The sequence below is a fragment of the Fringilla coelebs genome, assembly GCF_963513975.1.
Source record: "Fringilla coelebs genome assembly, chromosome: 7".
Classification (NCBI taxonomy): Eukaryota; Metazoa; Chordata; class Aves; order Passeriformes; family Fringillidae; genus Fringilla; species Fringilla coelebs.
This window is the reverse complement of record NC_140035.1, coordinates 15,277,965-15,295,237: the sequence shown is the minus strand read 5'-3', so window position 1 is coordinate 15,295,237 and position 17,273 is coordinate 15,277,965. Positions and strand designations below refer to the sequence as shown.

Here is a 17,273-nt window from a genome sequence, read left to right as displayed (position 1 = left end):
CCCTCTGATAGTGGGGGAGCCCTTAGAAGCTGAGCCAAGTAACCTGGGGTGAAGGGCCTAAGATCTGGGACCACGGTGGCCTCCCTGGACCAGGGATCTGGGCTGTGGGGTTGGGGATGGGAGGGTGCATGTCAGAGCAGCACAGTAATGCCTACCCTGTGTACAGGCTTTGCCCACTGGCTGGCTGGGAACTCCGCAGGGGCGTGCCTGTTACCCCAGGCTGTTTGTTCCCCTGTTCAGGTGCTGGATTTTGGATGGCCTGACATGCACACCCCTGCACTGGAGAAGATCTGCAGCATTTGCAAAGCCATGGACACGTGGCTCAACGCAGCGGCACACAACGTGGTGGTGCTACACAACAAGGTGGGCAGGACTGTCACTGGGGCACAGCAGTGGGGCACTGGGGCTCTGTGGGGCTGCAGGGACTGGGCTGAGCAGCCTCAGAGGCTGAGAGATGTGGAGAATGTGGTGGTTTGTGGTTTGGGGCGTGGGTAGGTGTCAGCACATATGTGTAGATTGGTGTGTGTCTAATGAGGGTTGGGGCATCTGTGGGCTGGTGTATGCTTAGAGGGGTCAGTGTGTGCCTCTGTGGGATGTCTGTGCCTGGGTGCTCACAGGCCCTGCCGCCCCGGTGACACCCCTTCTGCTGTGTGCCTGCAGGGGAACCGTGGCCGCCTGGGGGTGGTGGTGGCTGCCTACATGCACTACAGCAACATCTCAGCCAGGTGAGAGACACATCAGGTCCTGGGGAGGCCCTGGGGCTCACTGGTGACCTCCATCCCAGTGGTGCTGGGGTGCTGGTGTCAATACTTTCCTTCAGCCACATCTGCCCTTTCATGCCCACAGTGCTGACCAGGCTCTGGACAGGTTTGCCATGAAGCGCTTCTATGAGGACAAGGTGGTGCCTGTGGGACAGCCATCCCAAAAGAGGTGGGTCCTGGTATGCCTTTGCAGGCTGGGTTTTTCCCCATAGGGTGGTTGGATGCTGGGCTCCAAGGTGGATGTTCCTCTGTGGGTTCTGCCCCTGAGCTGCCTGTCTGCCCTCCAGGTACATCCATTACTTCAGTGGGCTCCTCTCTGGCAGCATCAAGATGAACAACAAGCCCCTCTTCCTCCACCACGTCATCATGCACGGCATCCCCAACTTTGAGTCGAAAGGCGGTAGGTGCCCCCAGCTGCTTCCCCAGCCTGCTTCTTCCCACACCACCATCCCACACTGCCTGGCCGGGCTTGTCCTCCTTGGGGGATATTTTCCACCCTTTCCTTGGCAATTTGAATTTCCCTTTTCCTCTCAGAGACTGTTCACTCATAATAGCAGGGTGCTACCCTTTTCTGGCAGAGATGCCCTCCCGATGCTGGGCACTAACCTGAGCTGTGGGGTGGCAATGTTTTTCTGACAGCTTTTCCAAGGATGGCTCCAGACTGGTGACTGGGATGCAGTATCCCATCTGGTGCTGGTACCTCACCCAGATCATCATCCCACCCCCATCCCCAGCCCAGTACTTGCCCTTGGTCCTACAGGACCCAAACTGTGAGGGCTGTGCCCTTTCTCAGCTCATCCACAGCATCCTTTCTGCCCACTGCAGATGTTGCCCTTGGTCGGTGCGGGCTGGCTGGGGCAGGGAGCGGCTGTTTGCTTTGGCTCCCTCCCTGTTTGGATTTCTCCCCCGTGACTAATCCCTCCCCTGGCCCCTCCGCCCAGCCGGCTAACAGCAGTGTGCCTTTTCTCCCCGCCTTGATGTCTTCCAGGTTGTCGGCCCTTCCTGAAAATCTACCAGGCCATGCAGCCCGTCTACACCTCGGGGATCTAGTAACTATCTCTTCTCCATGGGGTTTTCCTCCTGCCCAGCATGGGGGGCATGGCAAACGGGGGAGGATGGAGTGGACCAAGGACAAGTCCCCTGTGCTCTTGTGCTCTGTGCTTAGTCCATTTGGGGGCCAGGGAAAAAAAAGGGGCTTCCTTTTTTTTGGAGGTGGTGACTGGCTGTACTGGGCCATACTGGACCCTCTGCTGAGAGGGCTGTAGTGACTCCGTGTATCAGCAGAGGGAGCCTGGGGCTGCCGGAGCCTGGGGCTGGGTGTCCCCGGAGGGAGGGGGGAGAGGGACGGAGACGTCTGGGAGATGAAGGCACCCTGGGAGATGAAGGCATTTCTTCTCTCCCTGCTTACAGAACTGCTCTTCCTGCCTGGATTAGTCCTTGCAGATCACAGAGTATTCTTAGTTGGAAGGGACCCACAGGGATCATTGAGTCAAACTCTTAAGTAAAAGGCCCATATGGGGATTGAACCCACAACCTTGGTGTAATTAGCACCATGCTCTGACCAGCTGAGTTAATATCCTTTCTTTATCCAAAAAAGGATTTTCCCCTTGTTTTAATCTCCCCACATTTTTTTTCTGATGCTGATCCTGGGAGCAGGCACTGGCAGAAGGAAAGCAGGAGTTGATTTCTCCAGCTTCCAAGGCACTCTGCCAGTGCCACATCCCAGTCTGGGTGGGACCCGTGGCTCCTGGTCTCCCTGGAGGGACCAGAGCACCTCACCTCTGGGATATTCCCATCTCAGCCCCCAGGACCAGGATCTCACTTCTATACAGCCATGGGTCCCCGTTAGCTGAGATTTACTGCCATCCCAGCCTTGCCTTTCAGCTTTTAATAGACTGTTTATGGGATGCCTGTAATAAACTCCAGGTTTATCTTGCCTGTGAAATCCTACTCCTTTCTTCCCTTGTTCCTCGCTGCTGACGCCACCGCCCGTCGGCAGCCTGTCGGCAGTGCACTGGGAGGGGAGGGCTTCCCACAGGGAAACTGAGGCAGGGAGAAGAGTCTTCCCAGAGATTTCTCCCTCTGTGTCCTAAGCCCCAGTTGAGCCGTGGGAGCCAGGTGGATGGCTGATAGCCCAGCCTCGGCACTTGGAACCTGGGCAAACCCTCCTACCCAGCAGTTCTTGCACCCTTGCTGAGCTGTGCCTCAGTTTCCCCTCCTTTAGGTGGTGGATGGGACCCCTCTCAGTCACAGGGAGGGGAAGCTCTGTGCTTGCACCTTGTCTGCCTGGATTTGGGTGGAAGGGCTGGTTGAGGTGGTGCTAGGAATTTTCTGGGGGGGAGTCTCGTCACCACAGCTCACATCCTCCTGCTGTTCCACTCTGCAGCAACGTGCAAGGAGACAGCCAGACAGGCATCTGCATCACCATTGAGCCTGGCTTGCTGCTCAAGGGCGATATCTTGGTAAGGATCATCAGCTCAGCTCCTGGTAGAAAGCAGACAGGGGTTGTGTGCTTGCCTTGCCTCAGGATCCCCAGATTCCCCCTTGCCCAGATCTGGGGGCTTATCCTGATGGCCCAGCCGTGTTTCCCTCTGCAGCTGAAGTGCTACCACAAGAAGTTTCGCAGCCCTACCCGTGATGTGATTTTCCGTGTGCAGTTCCACACGTGTGCTGTGCATGATCTTGATGTCGTCTTTGGCAAGGAGGACCTGGATGAGGCCTTCAGAGGTAACTGCCCTGGCACTTCCCTGCTCCAAACTCCCTCATCCTCCTGCCCCTGTAACTCTGGTATCATCATGGGGACATCTGGGCACCCATCCCGGATCCACTCCCACCAAAACAGGGCACCCCTGCTCCATCTGCAGGGTGTGGTACTGCTGGGGAAGTGGTGGTACCGTCATCCTTTCAGTGCCAAAACCATTACTGCTGTAGAGGGGCTGCCTCGGGTTCTTCTGGGGGCTAAGATGCACTGCCACATGCAGGGATATCCCCTAGCAGCTCCCAGCCTCAAGCTGGTCTGCAGGCGTGTTTGGGGTGGCTGGCTACTACTGGAGCTGTGAATGGCAATAATTTGTCCCTTTATTCTGCTCTCTCCTTGCCAGATGACCGCTTCCCTGAGTATGGGAAGGTGGAGTTTGTGTTCTCCTATGGCCCCGAGAAGATCCAAGGTATGGCTGGCTCAGTGCCATGGGGGTTTGGAGGTGGATGCTGTCTCCTTTCCTTCTCCTCAGCTGTGTACCCTGGTCCCTCCCTTGTGACTTCCACCTGCCCCATTGCAGTTCCTTTGTCACCAGGGTAGGGTGAGGCATCCAGGCAGTAAGGCTGATCTAGGAGCACCTGTGGATGCCCTATTTCTTGCTCTCTTCCCCAGGAGGCTGCTCTCCAAAGCCTTTGGTGGCCCAGGAGAGATGGAAGGAATGTTTGGGAATGAAGGACTCCCTTGCTCAGAAAGCCCAGACTCATACACACTCACTGCCAGTCTGTGTGCTGGTCTCTAGGCAATCCCAAAAGCCCCAGGCAGTCTCATACACCTTGTTTGTGAGTCTCGATGTACATCTTGTGCTCATCCATCTCTTGATGCTGCCTTTACTAAAGGAGCCTCCTGCCTTGCCCTATGGCTTCTGCACTTTTTTCCTTGCATGCACTTTCTCCCCCTATTCCCTCATCCCATCCTTGCTGGTTCCATTGTCATCCTACCTGATCATCCTGCCTCTTTCCAGGCATGGAGCACCTGGAGAACGGGCCCAGTGTTTCTGTGGATTACAACACGTCCGACCCACTCATCCGGTGGGACTCCTACGAGAACTTCAACATCCAGCGTGAGGACAGCGCAGAGGGGGCCTGGGCTGAGCCACCCCTGCCCAGCAAGCACCTGGAGAAAGGTTAGGGCTCACAAGGTGGTTGGCCAAAGTGTCCACATGGAAATATTCCCTACCCCAGGACAGGGGACACTGCTGGGCAGTGGGAGCTGCTGATGGGAGCAGTGTGACCATGGGATGGGAGAGCAAGATATCATGGACTTTGCCTTCTGCCACAGTGCCAGAGAGCTTAGGCTCTTCTTTTCATCACTTAGCTGTCAAAGTACTGTTTGTACAAGCAGAGTCCAGCCTTAGTTTACGCCCCAGAGCTTTAGGAAATCCAGACCCCATGTCTGCAGAACCGTTAGGTGTCCCAGCTACTTCATCATGCTGCAAGCATGGCAGGATGTAGATGTACCTTAGTTGCCCCTAGGGGATGAGGATGTCTTACTGGCCTTTGAGGGTCTGCTGAATCTCTCAGAGCTGGGATAAGCCCTTTGAACACCCATTTTGTTGCAGCAAGTTGACTGCTGTCACCCACTTGGCCGGAATGGGCAGTACTTGTGTGTCAAAGGGTGGTGGGCCCCTGTCCTGGAGGCAAGGCCATCTGTGGCCGAGCAGATGCCTGGGCTTTCCTGGCCAGATCTGGGGAGATGTCCCTGGAGCAGGGACAGCTGGGGTCTCTGATGTCCCTGAAGGTCACCAGCTGCTTTGAGTGGGAGCAGTGGATGGCGGTGCTCGCAGTGGAGGGTGGGGGCTCTGGGTGCCTGGGGTGGCGAGAGTGTCTGTGCTGTGGTGGTCACATGGAGCCAGACCTGGGGCGGCTCTGTGGAGCTGGCACGGGCACTTGCCTTGGCACAGGGCAGTAAACAGGCAACTCGTGATGTGCAGGCTCAGCTGTGGGCTATGTGCAGGCTGGGGAACTGTGGGTCCAGCCTCAAGCTGGCAAGACTGCGTGGAAGTCCCCTCCTGCCTGCATAGTGCCTCATTGCATGTGTTCCCCTCTGGACCCTGGGCCAGAGTTTCTGCACCCCAGCCCCTCACAGGGCTGCAGGGGTACCCCAGGACTCATCTCTGTACTCTCGGGGGGGTCTTGGTGAATATTGGGGCTGCAGAAGTACCCTGGGGCTCCTCTCCATTCCCCCTTAGGGGTCTTAGCAGGTGTCAGGGCTGTGGAGGTCCCTCCATGCACTGACTGGGCTGTCCTCTGTGCCGGGAAGGGTGGCAGTAGGGAGTGAGGGCACCTTGAATTTGTAAACACTGTCCCAGTTTGGAGATGATCTGGGACTGTGCAAGGGTGAAGCCACAGGCAGAAGGCTGCCCTCTGACCTATGTCAGCAGAAGCAGCTGCAAGAAGCCCATCTGTAAGGGGTCTTTCCCAGCTGTCTCATGGGGCACTTTGAGCAGTGGTGGTGGGAGTCAGCATGGGCTCGAGGGGCTCCCATCTTTTTCCCTCTCTCTTGTCACTTCTCCTCTTTTCCAGCCTGTCCCAAGCCGGGATGGGGACTCTGGTGTCTGGCGGTGCGGGGGGGGGTCCCTGTTTATGGTCGTTCTTGCCTTATTTGGTCAGGGAATTGCACGCCACATTTTTGGCACCACCAGGCGTGAGCAAGCGGCGTCCGGGGGCGGAGGGGGGTGAGGTTGGCACCAGGACCCACGCCGGGCTGGGATCAGCCGCTGCTCCTTGTCCCCGCCACTGCCGTCCTGCCACCCGCCGAAGGCTCCCCGCAGACGGCCGCTGCAGCCCGGGCCGACGGGATCGGGATCGCCTGCCGCACGGTGGGTTCCCCCATGCCGCCTCTCCGCTGGCCACGGCCCCTCTCACTGCAGGTGGATGCCCTTTCTCCAGCAGCTTTGTCTCAGTATGGAGCACCCATAAGGGCTGGGGGGTGCCTGCCAGGGTGGGATGGTCCTGTGGGACCCCAGAGCTGGAGGGACAGGCGGGTGGCTGGGGATGGTGCCTGTCCTGGCGTTCCCCTCACCTCTGCTGTGCTTATCTCTGGGGACTTGGAGAAGGGGAATCTTATTTGCAGTGGGGTCATCTGTTGACTAAGTCCTTCCAGAGCAGGGGGCATGAGAGGGGGATCTGTACCACCACATCTTGCTCTCTGGCTGAGAGGACGTGAGCCGCTTTCAAGGGACAGGCTGGCCCCATCAGTGAACTCACCCTCCTGCTTTACTCAGGCAGGGTCTCTGCTGCCCACCATGTTTGGGCTGCCTTGTGGCCCTTAGGGAGAGTGGGATGCCCCCACAGCCCGTCCTTCTGCCCCTCAGCCATGTCTGCACAGCATGGGGAAGCCAAATGCTCTGCCTGCCCTCCTTCCTCCTCCTTGAAGGGGCTTTGGGGTCAGCAGTGGCAGCTTGGTAGGTTCTTGCTGCAGTCCCATGGCCATTGATTGGCTGAGGGTGTTTGAAGGCTGAAGGGAGGTGATGGCATGCTTCATCCTCTGGCTGATTTTGCAGTTGCCAGCACTGTGGTAGCTCTCCTTGGGGTGCCAAGCTGGCTCCAGAGAGGCAGGAGGAGGCTGGCAGCGGGATGTGGCACTGCTGGGCTTACAGCTGATTGGAAGATCACTGCAGAGAAATTCTGGGGTTCTGCAGATGCTGTAACTGTCTGGAGATAATTTATGGCCTGGTTTGGTTTTGGTGAGAAAACCAGTGCTGATAGAGAACAGGGTGCTGAGGCTGGCATGGAGTCAGTGGACAGGTTGTCCTCAAGGTCTGGATGTGTGACTGTTTTGGGGGAACCCCAAGCTCTGCCATCCTGGGGTGAGAAAATGTGAAATGGTTACAGCACCTCCCTGTAACCACTGGTCCTTGGACCCACCCTGGGCTGGCACTGCCTGCCCTGTCTCTTTACCAGGCTGGGAAGAGAGTGACCAGTGCCTGGCCAAATCCAACATCTGCGAGAGAGTTGCTAAATCCCCACCTGAGTCATGGTTCTGGCATAGGGCTCCCCTGCAGCTCATCCCTGTCTTCCCACACATTCCCACTCACAGGGCAGGGCTGGCTGGGGTGGAGACTGGGATGAGCATCCCACCCTTCCATTGAGGGGAGGTCACATCAGAGCCTGAACCACATGTGGCAAAGGTCAGGGGGTCCTGGAGCCCCACAAATGGAGCTGGATGCTGATGCTGTGCTTTTCCATGCAGGAGAAAGCCCCTCTATGGGGTCGCTGTCATCTGTTTGTCCCCCAGGAGGGCCAGCATCTCATGGGTACACCTTTCCTAGTGGGGTCAAATCCTGTCCCACTTACCAGGAGGGGCTGAGGCTGCCCAGGAGGGCAGGCCAGGCTGTGCAGAGGTGGAGAGCCAAATGGTCCAGGCCAGAGCTGTTAAATCCATTGCTGGAGCTGCTGGCGGGCTGCTGCTCTCCCCCGGCAGCTGGATCGGTCCCTAGGCCAGGCTTGGTGGGGAGGGGGGCCACTGGCTCTCCTCTTGCCTTCACCAGCTGACTAAAGCTGAAGGAATTCACTTCCCCTTCCTTATTCTGCCCCTCTCCACTGCTCTCTGCTCCATCTGCTGCAAGGTAAGGGTGTGTTGAGGTGGGCATTTTGGAGGGCAGTGGGAATCTGCATAGGAATTCACAGGGAGTGTCCCCCTTGCTACTGATTATTCCCCACGGGTGAAATGTTGAAGCATCTACAGGCTTGGCTAGACATTTTGTGGCTATTCCCAGGCAGGATCTGTCCTCTGACCTGGTATTTGGGGTTGTCATGTAGGGTGGGGGGGTGGGATTTGTTCCCACTGGGACTGGGAACCAGGCAGGGCTGGGATGCAGGGAAAGAGAGACCAGCTGGCAGAAACTCAGCCCCTTCTCTTCCCCCTTTAAACTGTCCTTGAAGTCAAAACTTATAGCAGTTGTGTGCTTAGGGCTGGGGTTGTCCCATGGCAGCCGTGGGGAGCTCTGTCCTCCTGCAGCTGAGACAGCCGGGACAAAAAATAAGCAGGAGGTTTTGGAAGGACGCTGGCTTGGCGTGCGGGAGCATCTGGGAGCAAACAGGGCTGTGAGTCAGGGGGCCGGCTGGAAACACTGCTCTCATCCCCTGCCGTCATCCGTGGGGGTGTGGGAAACGCGGTTTGGGGGATTAGAGTGGAGGGAGCCTCACGTTTTGCTGAGTATATTGGATCAATTGAGGAGCGGAGTCCTGAGCATGGGTTCAGGCAGGGGCCTGGATGTGGGGTGGGCTTGCTGTCACCTGGACGAGCAAATTGTGAGCACCATTCCAGCACGGATTTTGCTTGGGGTGGAGCAGTTTGGTCTCAGAGAGCTCTGGAGTGGGTAGGATCATGCCATACGTCCTGTCACAGAGCAGGGCAGTGTGTACATCCTGAAAACAGGGCTGGAATGTCTGTGCTGTGCTCATGGTGCTGGCAGGGGATTGTGAAAATGGGTCGGCAGGGTTGGTGGCTTGTCCGTGGCTGGTTTCCACCCCTCTTTAGCTGTGTAGTTATTTCAGATGCAGAAACTCAAGTCTCCAGCAAGACACTTGAATTTGCAGACCCGTCTGGGTTTCAGCATCATGTGTGGCTTGGAAGGACATCGCCCCCCGAATGTGTCGCTGCTCTTTGGGGACAGGTGTGACGCATGCACACAGGGGCTGGGCAGGGCTGGGTGTCCCAAATGAGGGGATCACCCAGCAGGGTGATGCTCAGTGGACGGTGCAAGGTGGGCAGGCTGTCCAGCTGTCCGGCTGTCTGTCCTGCCTAGGAAACAGTTAACGCGGCAGAGCCCTGCCTGTGGAGGAAGTAGTTAATATTCATAGCTGGAAGCTGTCTGTCTGGCTGTCCTCCCTCCATGGCTCCCACCCTCTCCGCACCTCACCGAGGTTAACTCGGGCTGGGGCTGGAGCTTGGGCGGCCCCGCCGCCCTCCCCGCGCCGCTCCCCTTCCCCTCCCGCTCCTCCCTGTGGCCCCTGTGTGGTCTGGGGCGGAGGGGAGCACAGCCGCACCTCCTCGCTTCCATCCCATCTCCGGCCTCTCCCACCTTCGGCTCCTCCATCCTCTCCTCCAGCTCCCCGTGTCCTGGGGTTCCCCGTATCCCACCCCTTCCGGCGCCCCGCCGCCGTCCCGGTACCCCTCTCGCGGCCCCGCGGGACACGGCGCTGGAAGGGAATAGCTCCCTCCGCGAGAGGGAAAGCAAAGCCAAAGGGACAAACGCCAGCCCAAGCCAGCTCCAGGCCGTCGGCTCCTGTCCTGGACGGACACACGGGGCTGGCTGTGGACGCCGTTGGAGCTGCCACCACACCGGGTGCCCCTGGAAGGCTCTGGGGCTGGAAGGGGTGAAGGAAAGGGATTTTGCTGCCTGCTCCTTCCCTTCGCCTCGGATCTTTTAATCCCCGTCCCTTTTGGTAAGTCCTGACTTTGCTTCTCTTTGGTCTCGGGGCTGGCCTGGTGAATTCGTTGTGTGGTGACCCACGGCTTGGACTGGGGTTGCTCCGTGCCATCCTATCTGGTTACAGGATGAAACCAGAGACAAGGAGGCTAAACTCTTCCATGTGAGATTCTGCTCACACCCTACATCCTGCAAAGGGTCCCGGGACCCCGGGGTCTTCCCTGCGGGCTGATGCTCCAGAAGTGCATTGGGGCCAGAACTCTGCGTGGGGAGTGGAGGCAGCAGGTGGGATGCTGCTGGGGCCACGTCAGGGGGAGACACGGTGATGCTTCAGCCTGATCTTCTGCACCGGTGCAGAGCTGTGGACAGGATTTGGGATTTTGGGGATGCGAGCTCACCCCCTCGGTACTGTGACACTTGTCCTGGACCATTTTTTTTTACTGGATGTAGTCACAGGGTGCTAGAGAGAGAGGACAGAGCATTTCTCCTCTAGGGCAGCGAGCCTGGCGGCAGGGCTGGGACCAGACTGGGCTCGGTGCTTCCCGCAGCTGCCTCCGTACAGCTGGAGCAGATAGAGCCATGGCAGAGCTGCGTCCGGGGCTGAGCCCAGGGCAAACCCAGCCCACGATGGGATGGCACAGTCTGCCAGGCAGGAGCTACTCCGACCTTCAGGGATGAAATCTGACCTTGCTGGGAGCTGCAGACTCTTTGCAAATGGGGTGCTGAGAGCCTGCTGCTTTGAGGGTGGCTGGTTTGGCTAAGGCGTTCTGTTGCATTATCCCTTAGTTTTTATTTTTATTTTATTTTATTTTGTTTTTTTTTTTTATTTTGTTTTGTATTCAACTTCTTACGTGACAAAGTCATATAGTCATATGAGAGGTAGTGTGGCCCAGGGATAGTGGAGGAGGCTTTGGAATGGCAGCAACAGCAGGATTTGTCTCATGGCATCAGAGCCCAGGAGGTACATGGGGTTGAAGACAGGATGAACAATCAGGTGTGGGGCAGAGTAGCCTTAGGACTTGGCTGATGGCTGAGCTGTCACAGGCTGTTCCTTGCTTACTACCCTGCTACTGCTCTTGGGGGGTCTGGGTGGGGAGTAGGTGGCCACCAGCCCCCCTGTGTCCCCTCCTCGTCAGAGGTTCTGGGGAAGGTGGGGCGTAGCAGTTGGGGCTTTCTGTCTCTGCCATGAACTGCATTGTGCCCCATCCTCACCTCTCTTGGAGACATTTCTCCCAGCCATGGGACAGTACCCAGCCCAAAGAGTAATTAAAGCCTTTCCTGTCTATTTTCTCCCTTGGCACCACGTGGTTGCATTTATATTTATTTATTCTCTTTTCCTTTCTGTTCCTCTGCCGTTGTTCTCCCAGCCCCCATCCTGGCTTTTGCCCTGTTTCTCGAGACCAGCCAGCACCATCACTGCCTTCAGACAGGAGGGCTGTGCCTTTCCGCCCGTCTCCAAGCAGTGTCTCAGCCTGTCCAGCATTGACTCTGCCCCTGCATATGCTGATTTTCTGTTTTTCCCTCCATGGAAAGGGTTTCCCTCCTTTTCTTACCCTTTTCCCCAGTATTGGAGGTGTTGTGGAGACAACTGCTACTGGCTCCTGGCTTTACTGGCTGGATGAAGAAGCTCTGAGTCTCTGGGAGAAATTCTCACTCTTTCCCATACCAAGTGCCCAGAGAGGACCTTGCTGCGTGGTCCTGAGACATCTTCAAGCCAATGGGTGGCTTTGGGGCTCAGCTGCCTCCTTGGGATACTGCCATTTTCCACTCAGGAGTGGAAAATCAGCAACGAGGAGAGGGCCCTGACTTTGTAGGAGTTGGGCTCAGTGTTATTGCCCTCCTGTGCTTTGTGGTGAGGGGGGTTGTTGGCGTGGGAGCTGCCGGGGTGCGGGTGCAGCGGCCTGGTTAAGCTGTCCCGGCTCGGAAGTGTTTTGCTTGCAGATAGGACTGCTCTGATTTCACACTATCGTGTTAGGGCCGTCTTCCGTCCCTGAGTCAGCTGCCTGGCCCCCCGCCAGGGAAGAGTCATTTTTTCCTCCAAAAGAAAGTGTTTAACACTGCTCGCGGGACCTTCCAGGAAACCTCGTCAGGGAGCTGGAAAAACAAAACTCTGCAGCCTGGTCTGTGCTGTGCAGCTCTGGCAGGGGAGGATGTAGCCATTACTGTCAGTGGCCAAGGTCTCTCTGTACCCCCAAAATCTCTCTGCCCCACTTGGAAAGGTTTAAGGGGTGCAGCTGGTTGTCTTGTTGGTGCTGATGGGTGTGATGGAAGCTGGGGGGCTCAGAGCTGGAGTGCAGGATTACTGGTGATGATGCTGCCATGCCCTGGTTGCCCTCAGCCTTTTGGGGCTGTGGAGCAGAGCCAGCTGCCCCTTGAATCACGGTGCCAGGACCTTCCTGTGGAGGAGATGCTGCATGTTCAGGGTTGGCCAGTGGCAGTGTCGGTGCAGAAGCTCTAGGGCATCTTGACCTGGCCTGAGAGAGGGAAGGGAAAGAACAGAAAGGGTGGGAGCCTGTCTGTAGTCAGGGAAGAAAAAGTCAAGGATGTCTGTGTGGCTGGATCCGTGCATTATCTGGGAGGAGAGTGGGCAGGGGGAGGAAAGGTGGGTCTGTGGTTCATCTGTCCTTCACCCGTGGGCTGAGTACATCCATCCAGCTGGAGACACAAAGAGCTACGAGGCCACATACTGATTGCCTCCACCCGTCCTCCTACGGCCTGTGGTGCATCTCCTCCACCCTCCCTTTTTGCCTCCCTGGTGCCACATGGCCCTTTGAGGCTGGATGAGCCCTGCGGAGCAGCGATCGCTGACTGTGTGGGTAGCCCCGGCCCCTGCCAACCGTGGAGGAGAATTGCCAGGAATGATGCCTGGAAATAGCGCATGGGATATTTGGTGGATCCCAGTGGAGCAGGCAGCGCTTGCGTGCGAGTCTGGGGGGGCTGTGGGGGCGTGGGGTTGGGGAGGACCTGGCTGCGATGTCTCTTGCATGGTGGCGCCGGTGGGAGTGTGGAGGGTGCCGAGGAGACATCGATGCTGGTCGTTAAGTGTTCTGGCACACGGAAGAAATCGAAATCACCGGCTAATGGGACCCATTAGCTCCGTGCAGAGAGCCAGCAATTGATCTGGGGTCTCGTGTTCGTTTCTCCCCTTGCAGAGGTTGGGCATACACAAGGGCCCCTGGATGGGAGCCTCTACGCTAAAGTGAAGAAGAAAGACTCCCTCCACGGCAGCACCGGTGCCGTCAACGCTGCCCGACTCCCGCTCTCGGCAGCACCCAACCACGTCGAGCACACACTCTCAGTGAGCAGCGACTCGGGCAACTCCACCGCCTCCACCAAGACCGACCGGACCGATGAGCCGGGGGTGACCGGGGCACCCAGTGGCCAGGCGGTGCTGAGTCCTGAGGAGAAGCAGGAGCTGGATCGTCTCCTAGTTGGCTTTGGCTTGGAGAGCGCGCCGCCCATGCACAACCACGTGCCCGGCCCCGTGCCGGCACGCCTGCCCGCCATGCCGGGCCGCCACGTGGTGCCGGCTCAGGTGCACGTCAATGGGAACGCCGCGGCACTGGTGGCCGAGCGGGAGACGGATATCTTGGATGATGAGCTGCCCAACCAAGATGGGCACAGCGTGGGCAGCCTGGGCACGCTCTCCTCCTTGGATGGTACCACCACTGCCAGTGAGACCGGCTACCAGGAGGCTCCTCGGGTGGGCAGCCTGTCCTCCCTGCCCAATGGCCCCTCGAGCTGCAATGGGGCTGAGAAGCTGCTGAAGGAGGGGCTGTACGATGGTGAGCCGCTCTCCAACGGTGGCTACCCCTACAACAACCAGAACACCCTGATGGGCCACCACCTCCGTGACACGCTGCCTTCCTTGAGGCCCTCGGCATCCACTCAGGAGCACCTGGCTGGCTACCCACAGCGCCTACAGGGCTCCCATGCCCCAGGGTGGCTCCAGCCTCAGCCACTGCCCAGCTCCCAGCCCTACCTGTACGCCTACGACCACCCTGGAACCTACCGCTCCCGGTCCTTCCCGGCAGTGGACACTGCCAAGTACGATGCGAACCCGGCGCTGCCCCAGGCCCCGGCTCGCAGTACCAGCAGCCGGGAGGCTGTGCAGAGGGGCTTGAATTCCTGGCAACAGCAAGGAGGAAGCCGGCCACCTTCTCGGCTGCAGGAGGGCGGCATGGAGAGCCACAGCCCCAGCATCTCTAGCTGCAGCCCCCAGCCCAGCCCGCTGCAGACGGTGCCCCCACACAGCCACAGCATGCCTGAATTCCCCCGGGCGCCCTCTCGCCGGGAGATTGAGCAGTCCATCGAAGCACTGGATGTCCTCATGCTGGACCTCGCACCTGCCGTCCACAAGTCGCAGAGTGTGCCTGCCACCTCCCGTCAGGACAGGCCAGCCGGACCCCTGCCCTCCTCCCTCTCCACCCAGCCCATTGCTGGTCTCTACGCCCGGCCAACTCCGCAGGTGGCCCAGCCGAGGTCCTTCGGCACGTCTGTGAGCCCCGTGGTCTCTGAGCCCGGGGGCAAAGCCTATTCTCCTGGAGAGCTGGACTACGGGGTGCACGATTATCGGGAAGCCTATTCACCCTACAGCTACCAGCTGGCACCGCTGCCAGAGCCCAGGAGCTACAGCCATGCCCCGGCCGGAGCACAGATGGGCACTGCCCCACTCAGCACCTCGTGCTACAGCCCTGTGGGGTCTCAGCAGCAACTCACCTCCTCCCCACCTTCCCCCACCGTCCCAGCACAAAACCAGATGCCCCTGAAGGGACCGGAGAGCTATGAAGACCTGTCGAGGTCGGCAGAAGAGCCTTTGAATCTGGAGGGCCTGGTGGCCCACAGGGTGGCAGGTAGGATCCTTTGATTCCTTGGGGGGATGGGGAGGATCGCATGTCCCGAGGTGCTGGAGCACACGGGGGTGGCATGCATGGTAGAGCTGGGGATAAGTGATGTGGAGACTCCTTGTCTGTGCTGGATCTGGGCTTGGGACTGAGCCACCTGCCATGGAGACATGCAGGGCACGGGAGCAGCCTGTGCTGCTCTTCTTTGCTGAGATCCTCATTTGCAGCTTGCTGTCTGCAGCAGCATTGCCCAGAGGTGGGAAGGGGTGGCTGAGGGTGTCAGATCCACCCTATCCTGTTAAGGTAACAGGGCTGGTCTGTCCCTGGTAGCTAGGCTAGTCACTGGATCTCATGGGAATATCTTTCTTTTGGGGAGAATATGGAGAGTTTAGGAAAATGTTTTCATTTCTGGCTGAGGTTGTGCTGCCTGGACCCCACTTGGACATGATGTTCTCCCTGCCTGGAGCGTGATCTGGTATAGGGTCCCAGCAGAGAACTTTACTTGCCTTGTGTTTGATGTCTCTGTGCTCATCCCTGATTTCAGTCTCTTCTTTCCCCCCTGGATTTCTGAGTTTGGTGCTCAGACCTCCTCCTTGGGCAGCTGGGGCGCTGCTGGAGTGAGGACTAGGCTTTTGGGAACTAGGCTTTTGTCTGTCAGCTGTAATTCTGCCTAGCTTGGCTCAGGGTGGTTCGAATTTGGACCTAGCTGTCGGGCAGTGGTCAGGGGCTGGAAAGACATTCCTCAGCCCTACCAGAGAGGTTTGGTGCTTGGCTGCATGCACTGCTGAGTGTCAGTGCTGTGGCTGGATGAAGGCGTTAGCTCTGTGCTGTGGAGGGCAAGCTGCATCCACCAATCCCCTGCCCTCTTGCAGTTCTAGCTTAGGGGCTTTGGGGACACAAGAGTGTCCCAGCTGCCCAGAAAGAAGGTGCCATGGCGCTGTGGCAGCTTGGTGCCCTCCCTTCCCACTGCTTCGGCTGCAGTTGTTCAATTGTGGAGTGACATTTGGGAAGGGTTAGGGGCTGTGGGCCAGCTCGTGATGCTGGGGCTTGGCAGCTCCGTCCCTTCCAACTCTGTGCTCAGTCCAGAAACTCGCCCGGCATTAGAGGGAGGGGGAAAAGGCTTGGCTGGAAAAATCCAACAGCATCAACCTCCCAGGAGTGGGGACTGAGTCACAGGGTGGGGGGCAGGAGGGGTGCAAGTGGCAGGAGTGGGATTGAGGAGGGTCATAGAGTTGTTGGAGGAAGTTTGCATCCATCTGGACCTGACCTCTGTGATCCAGATTAGACTCACAAAGGGTCATGGGGCTTTTGCAAAGAATTTAAACAAACCTAAGGACACATGGATACCCAAACCGCGCTGTATGTCTGGATTTAATGTTATAAACAGCACATGCCTGCCTTCCCCTGCCACCCCATATGAAGAATTAAAATGGACTGGAAAAGTAGACAGTTCGAAGGAGAGGAGGAAGAGTATTTGCAGTGTGTGGGAAATGTATTTTTGATGGTGTCTACCAGAAACATCCATCCCCCAACCTTGAGTCAGGTCCTCAGGGCTGGGCTGGGGTCACTGTCCTCCCCTTGTAGCCACTGGGTTTCCCAGGCAGGAGAGAGGCATGTGGGGGATGGTCCCCAGCCTGTGGCCACCTGTCTCTGCTGGAGCTGGGCCTTCTGTGCTGAGGTGGGGACAGCGCAGGCGGGTGGCCTGACCTCTGGCGGGAACGAGGTGTCCTGAAGCCAGCGCTGGGAGGGGACAGCCAGCGGGGACCGTGGGGCACGGACATGTTTGTTTACATTCCCTGCTGCTATAAATTGCCTGCGTGTCCTGGCACAGAGATGAGGAGCATCTCACACCTCCTCCGTTCTTGGTGGGGGAATGCTTCCATTCCTCTTTCCCACTGATGATGGAGGGGAAGAGATGACACAGGGCAGTGCTGGCATGCCCAGCATCTCCCCACAGAGGGGAGGTGGTCCTGTCATCCTGTAAGACCCTCTCATCTCCTAGCACGGCATCTGGGGTCACCCCATCTTGTCCCAGCCCTGAGCATTCTGTGATGAAGGGGACCTGCATGGTGCCATCCCTGAGAGGATGATGATGGGGCAATTGTGGTGTTATACAAGGCTATATGCGACCAGGAGCCACCATTGATTTCCCATACGGGTTTATGTGGTGCCTGGATCCAGGCAAGTTGGCTGATGGAAAAGCAGCTCCAAGCAGAGACAGAGCTCCTTCAGACCCCAAATGACCCCAGACTCATCTGTTGGATCCCAGCTAATATTTTCTCTTCTTTCTCTCTCTCTCCCCCCATGTTGTATCTCGTGACATTTGTCCTGTCTGCCCCTTCCTCTCTCTGTGGGGGACTGTGTCTGTCCTCTGTGACCTCCCACCCTCCTTGCACTCCCTGTCCTGGTATGCTGGCAGAGTACAACGCCAAGCTCAGGGAACTCAACAAGAGCACCAAAGTTCCCCGTCCTCCTCTGAGCCAGCAGCGGTCCTTCTCCGGTTTGTTCATTCCACCTCCTTCCTTTTCCCTCCTTCC

General features: G+C 58.0%; 1 protein-coding gene across 19 annotated transcripts in view; it reads left to right on the top strand.

Moving 5' to 3' along the window:
* The window catches only part of TNS1 (tensin 1), a 54,925-nt gene that overhangs the window by 14,841 nt on the left and 22,811 nt on the right, over nt 1-17,273 (top strand). For 13 of the 19 annotated variants that reach the window (XM_084209832.1, XM_084209823.1, XM_084209830.1 and 10 more), the window contains 11 exons: nt 241-363; nt 661-725; nt 847-930; nt 1,049-1,161; nt 1,750-1,810; nt 3,148-3,223; nt 3,359-3,488; nt 3,863-3,928; nt 4,481-4,642; nt 13,045-14,745; nt 17,156-17,236. In XM_084209832.1, the coding sequence (XP_084065958.1) occupies nt 241-363; nt 661-725; nt 847-930; nt 1,049-1,161; nt 1,750-1,810; nt 3,148-3,223; nt 3,359-3,488; nt 3,863-3,928; nt 4,481-4,642; nt 13,045-14,745; nt 17,156-17,236 (2,662 nt within the window). The remainder of the gene's footprint in view (nt 1-240; nt 364-660; nt 726-846; nt 931-1,048; nt 1,162-1,749; nt 1,811-3,147; nt 3,224-3,358; nt 3,489-3,862; nt 3,929-4,480; nt 4,643-13,044; nt 14,746-17,155; nt 17,237-17,273) is intronic. The other 6 variants (XM_084209824.1, XM_084209822.1, XM_084209819.1 and 3 more) reach the window with 3 other exon arrangements.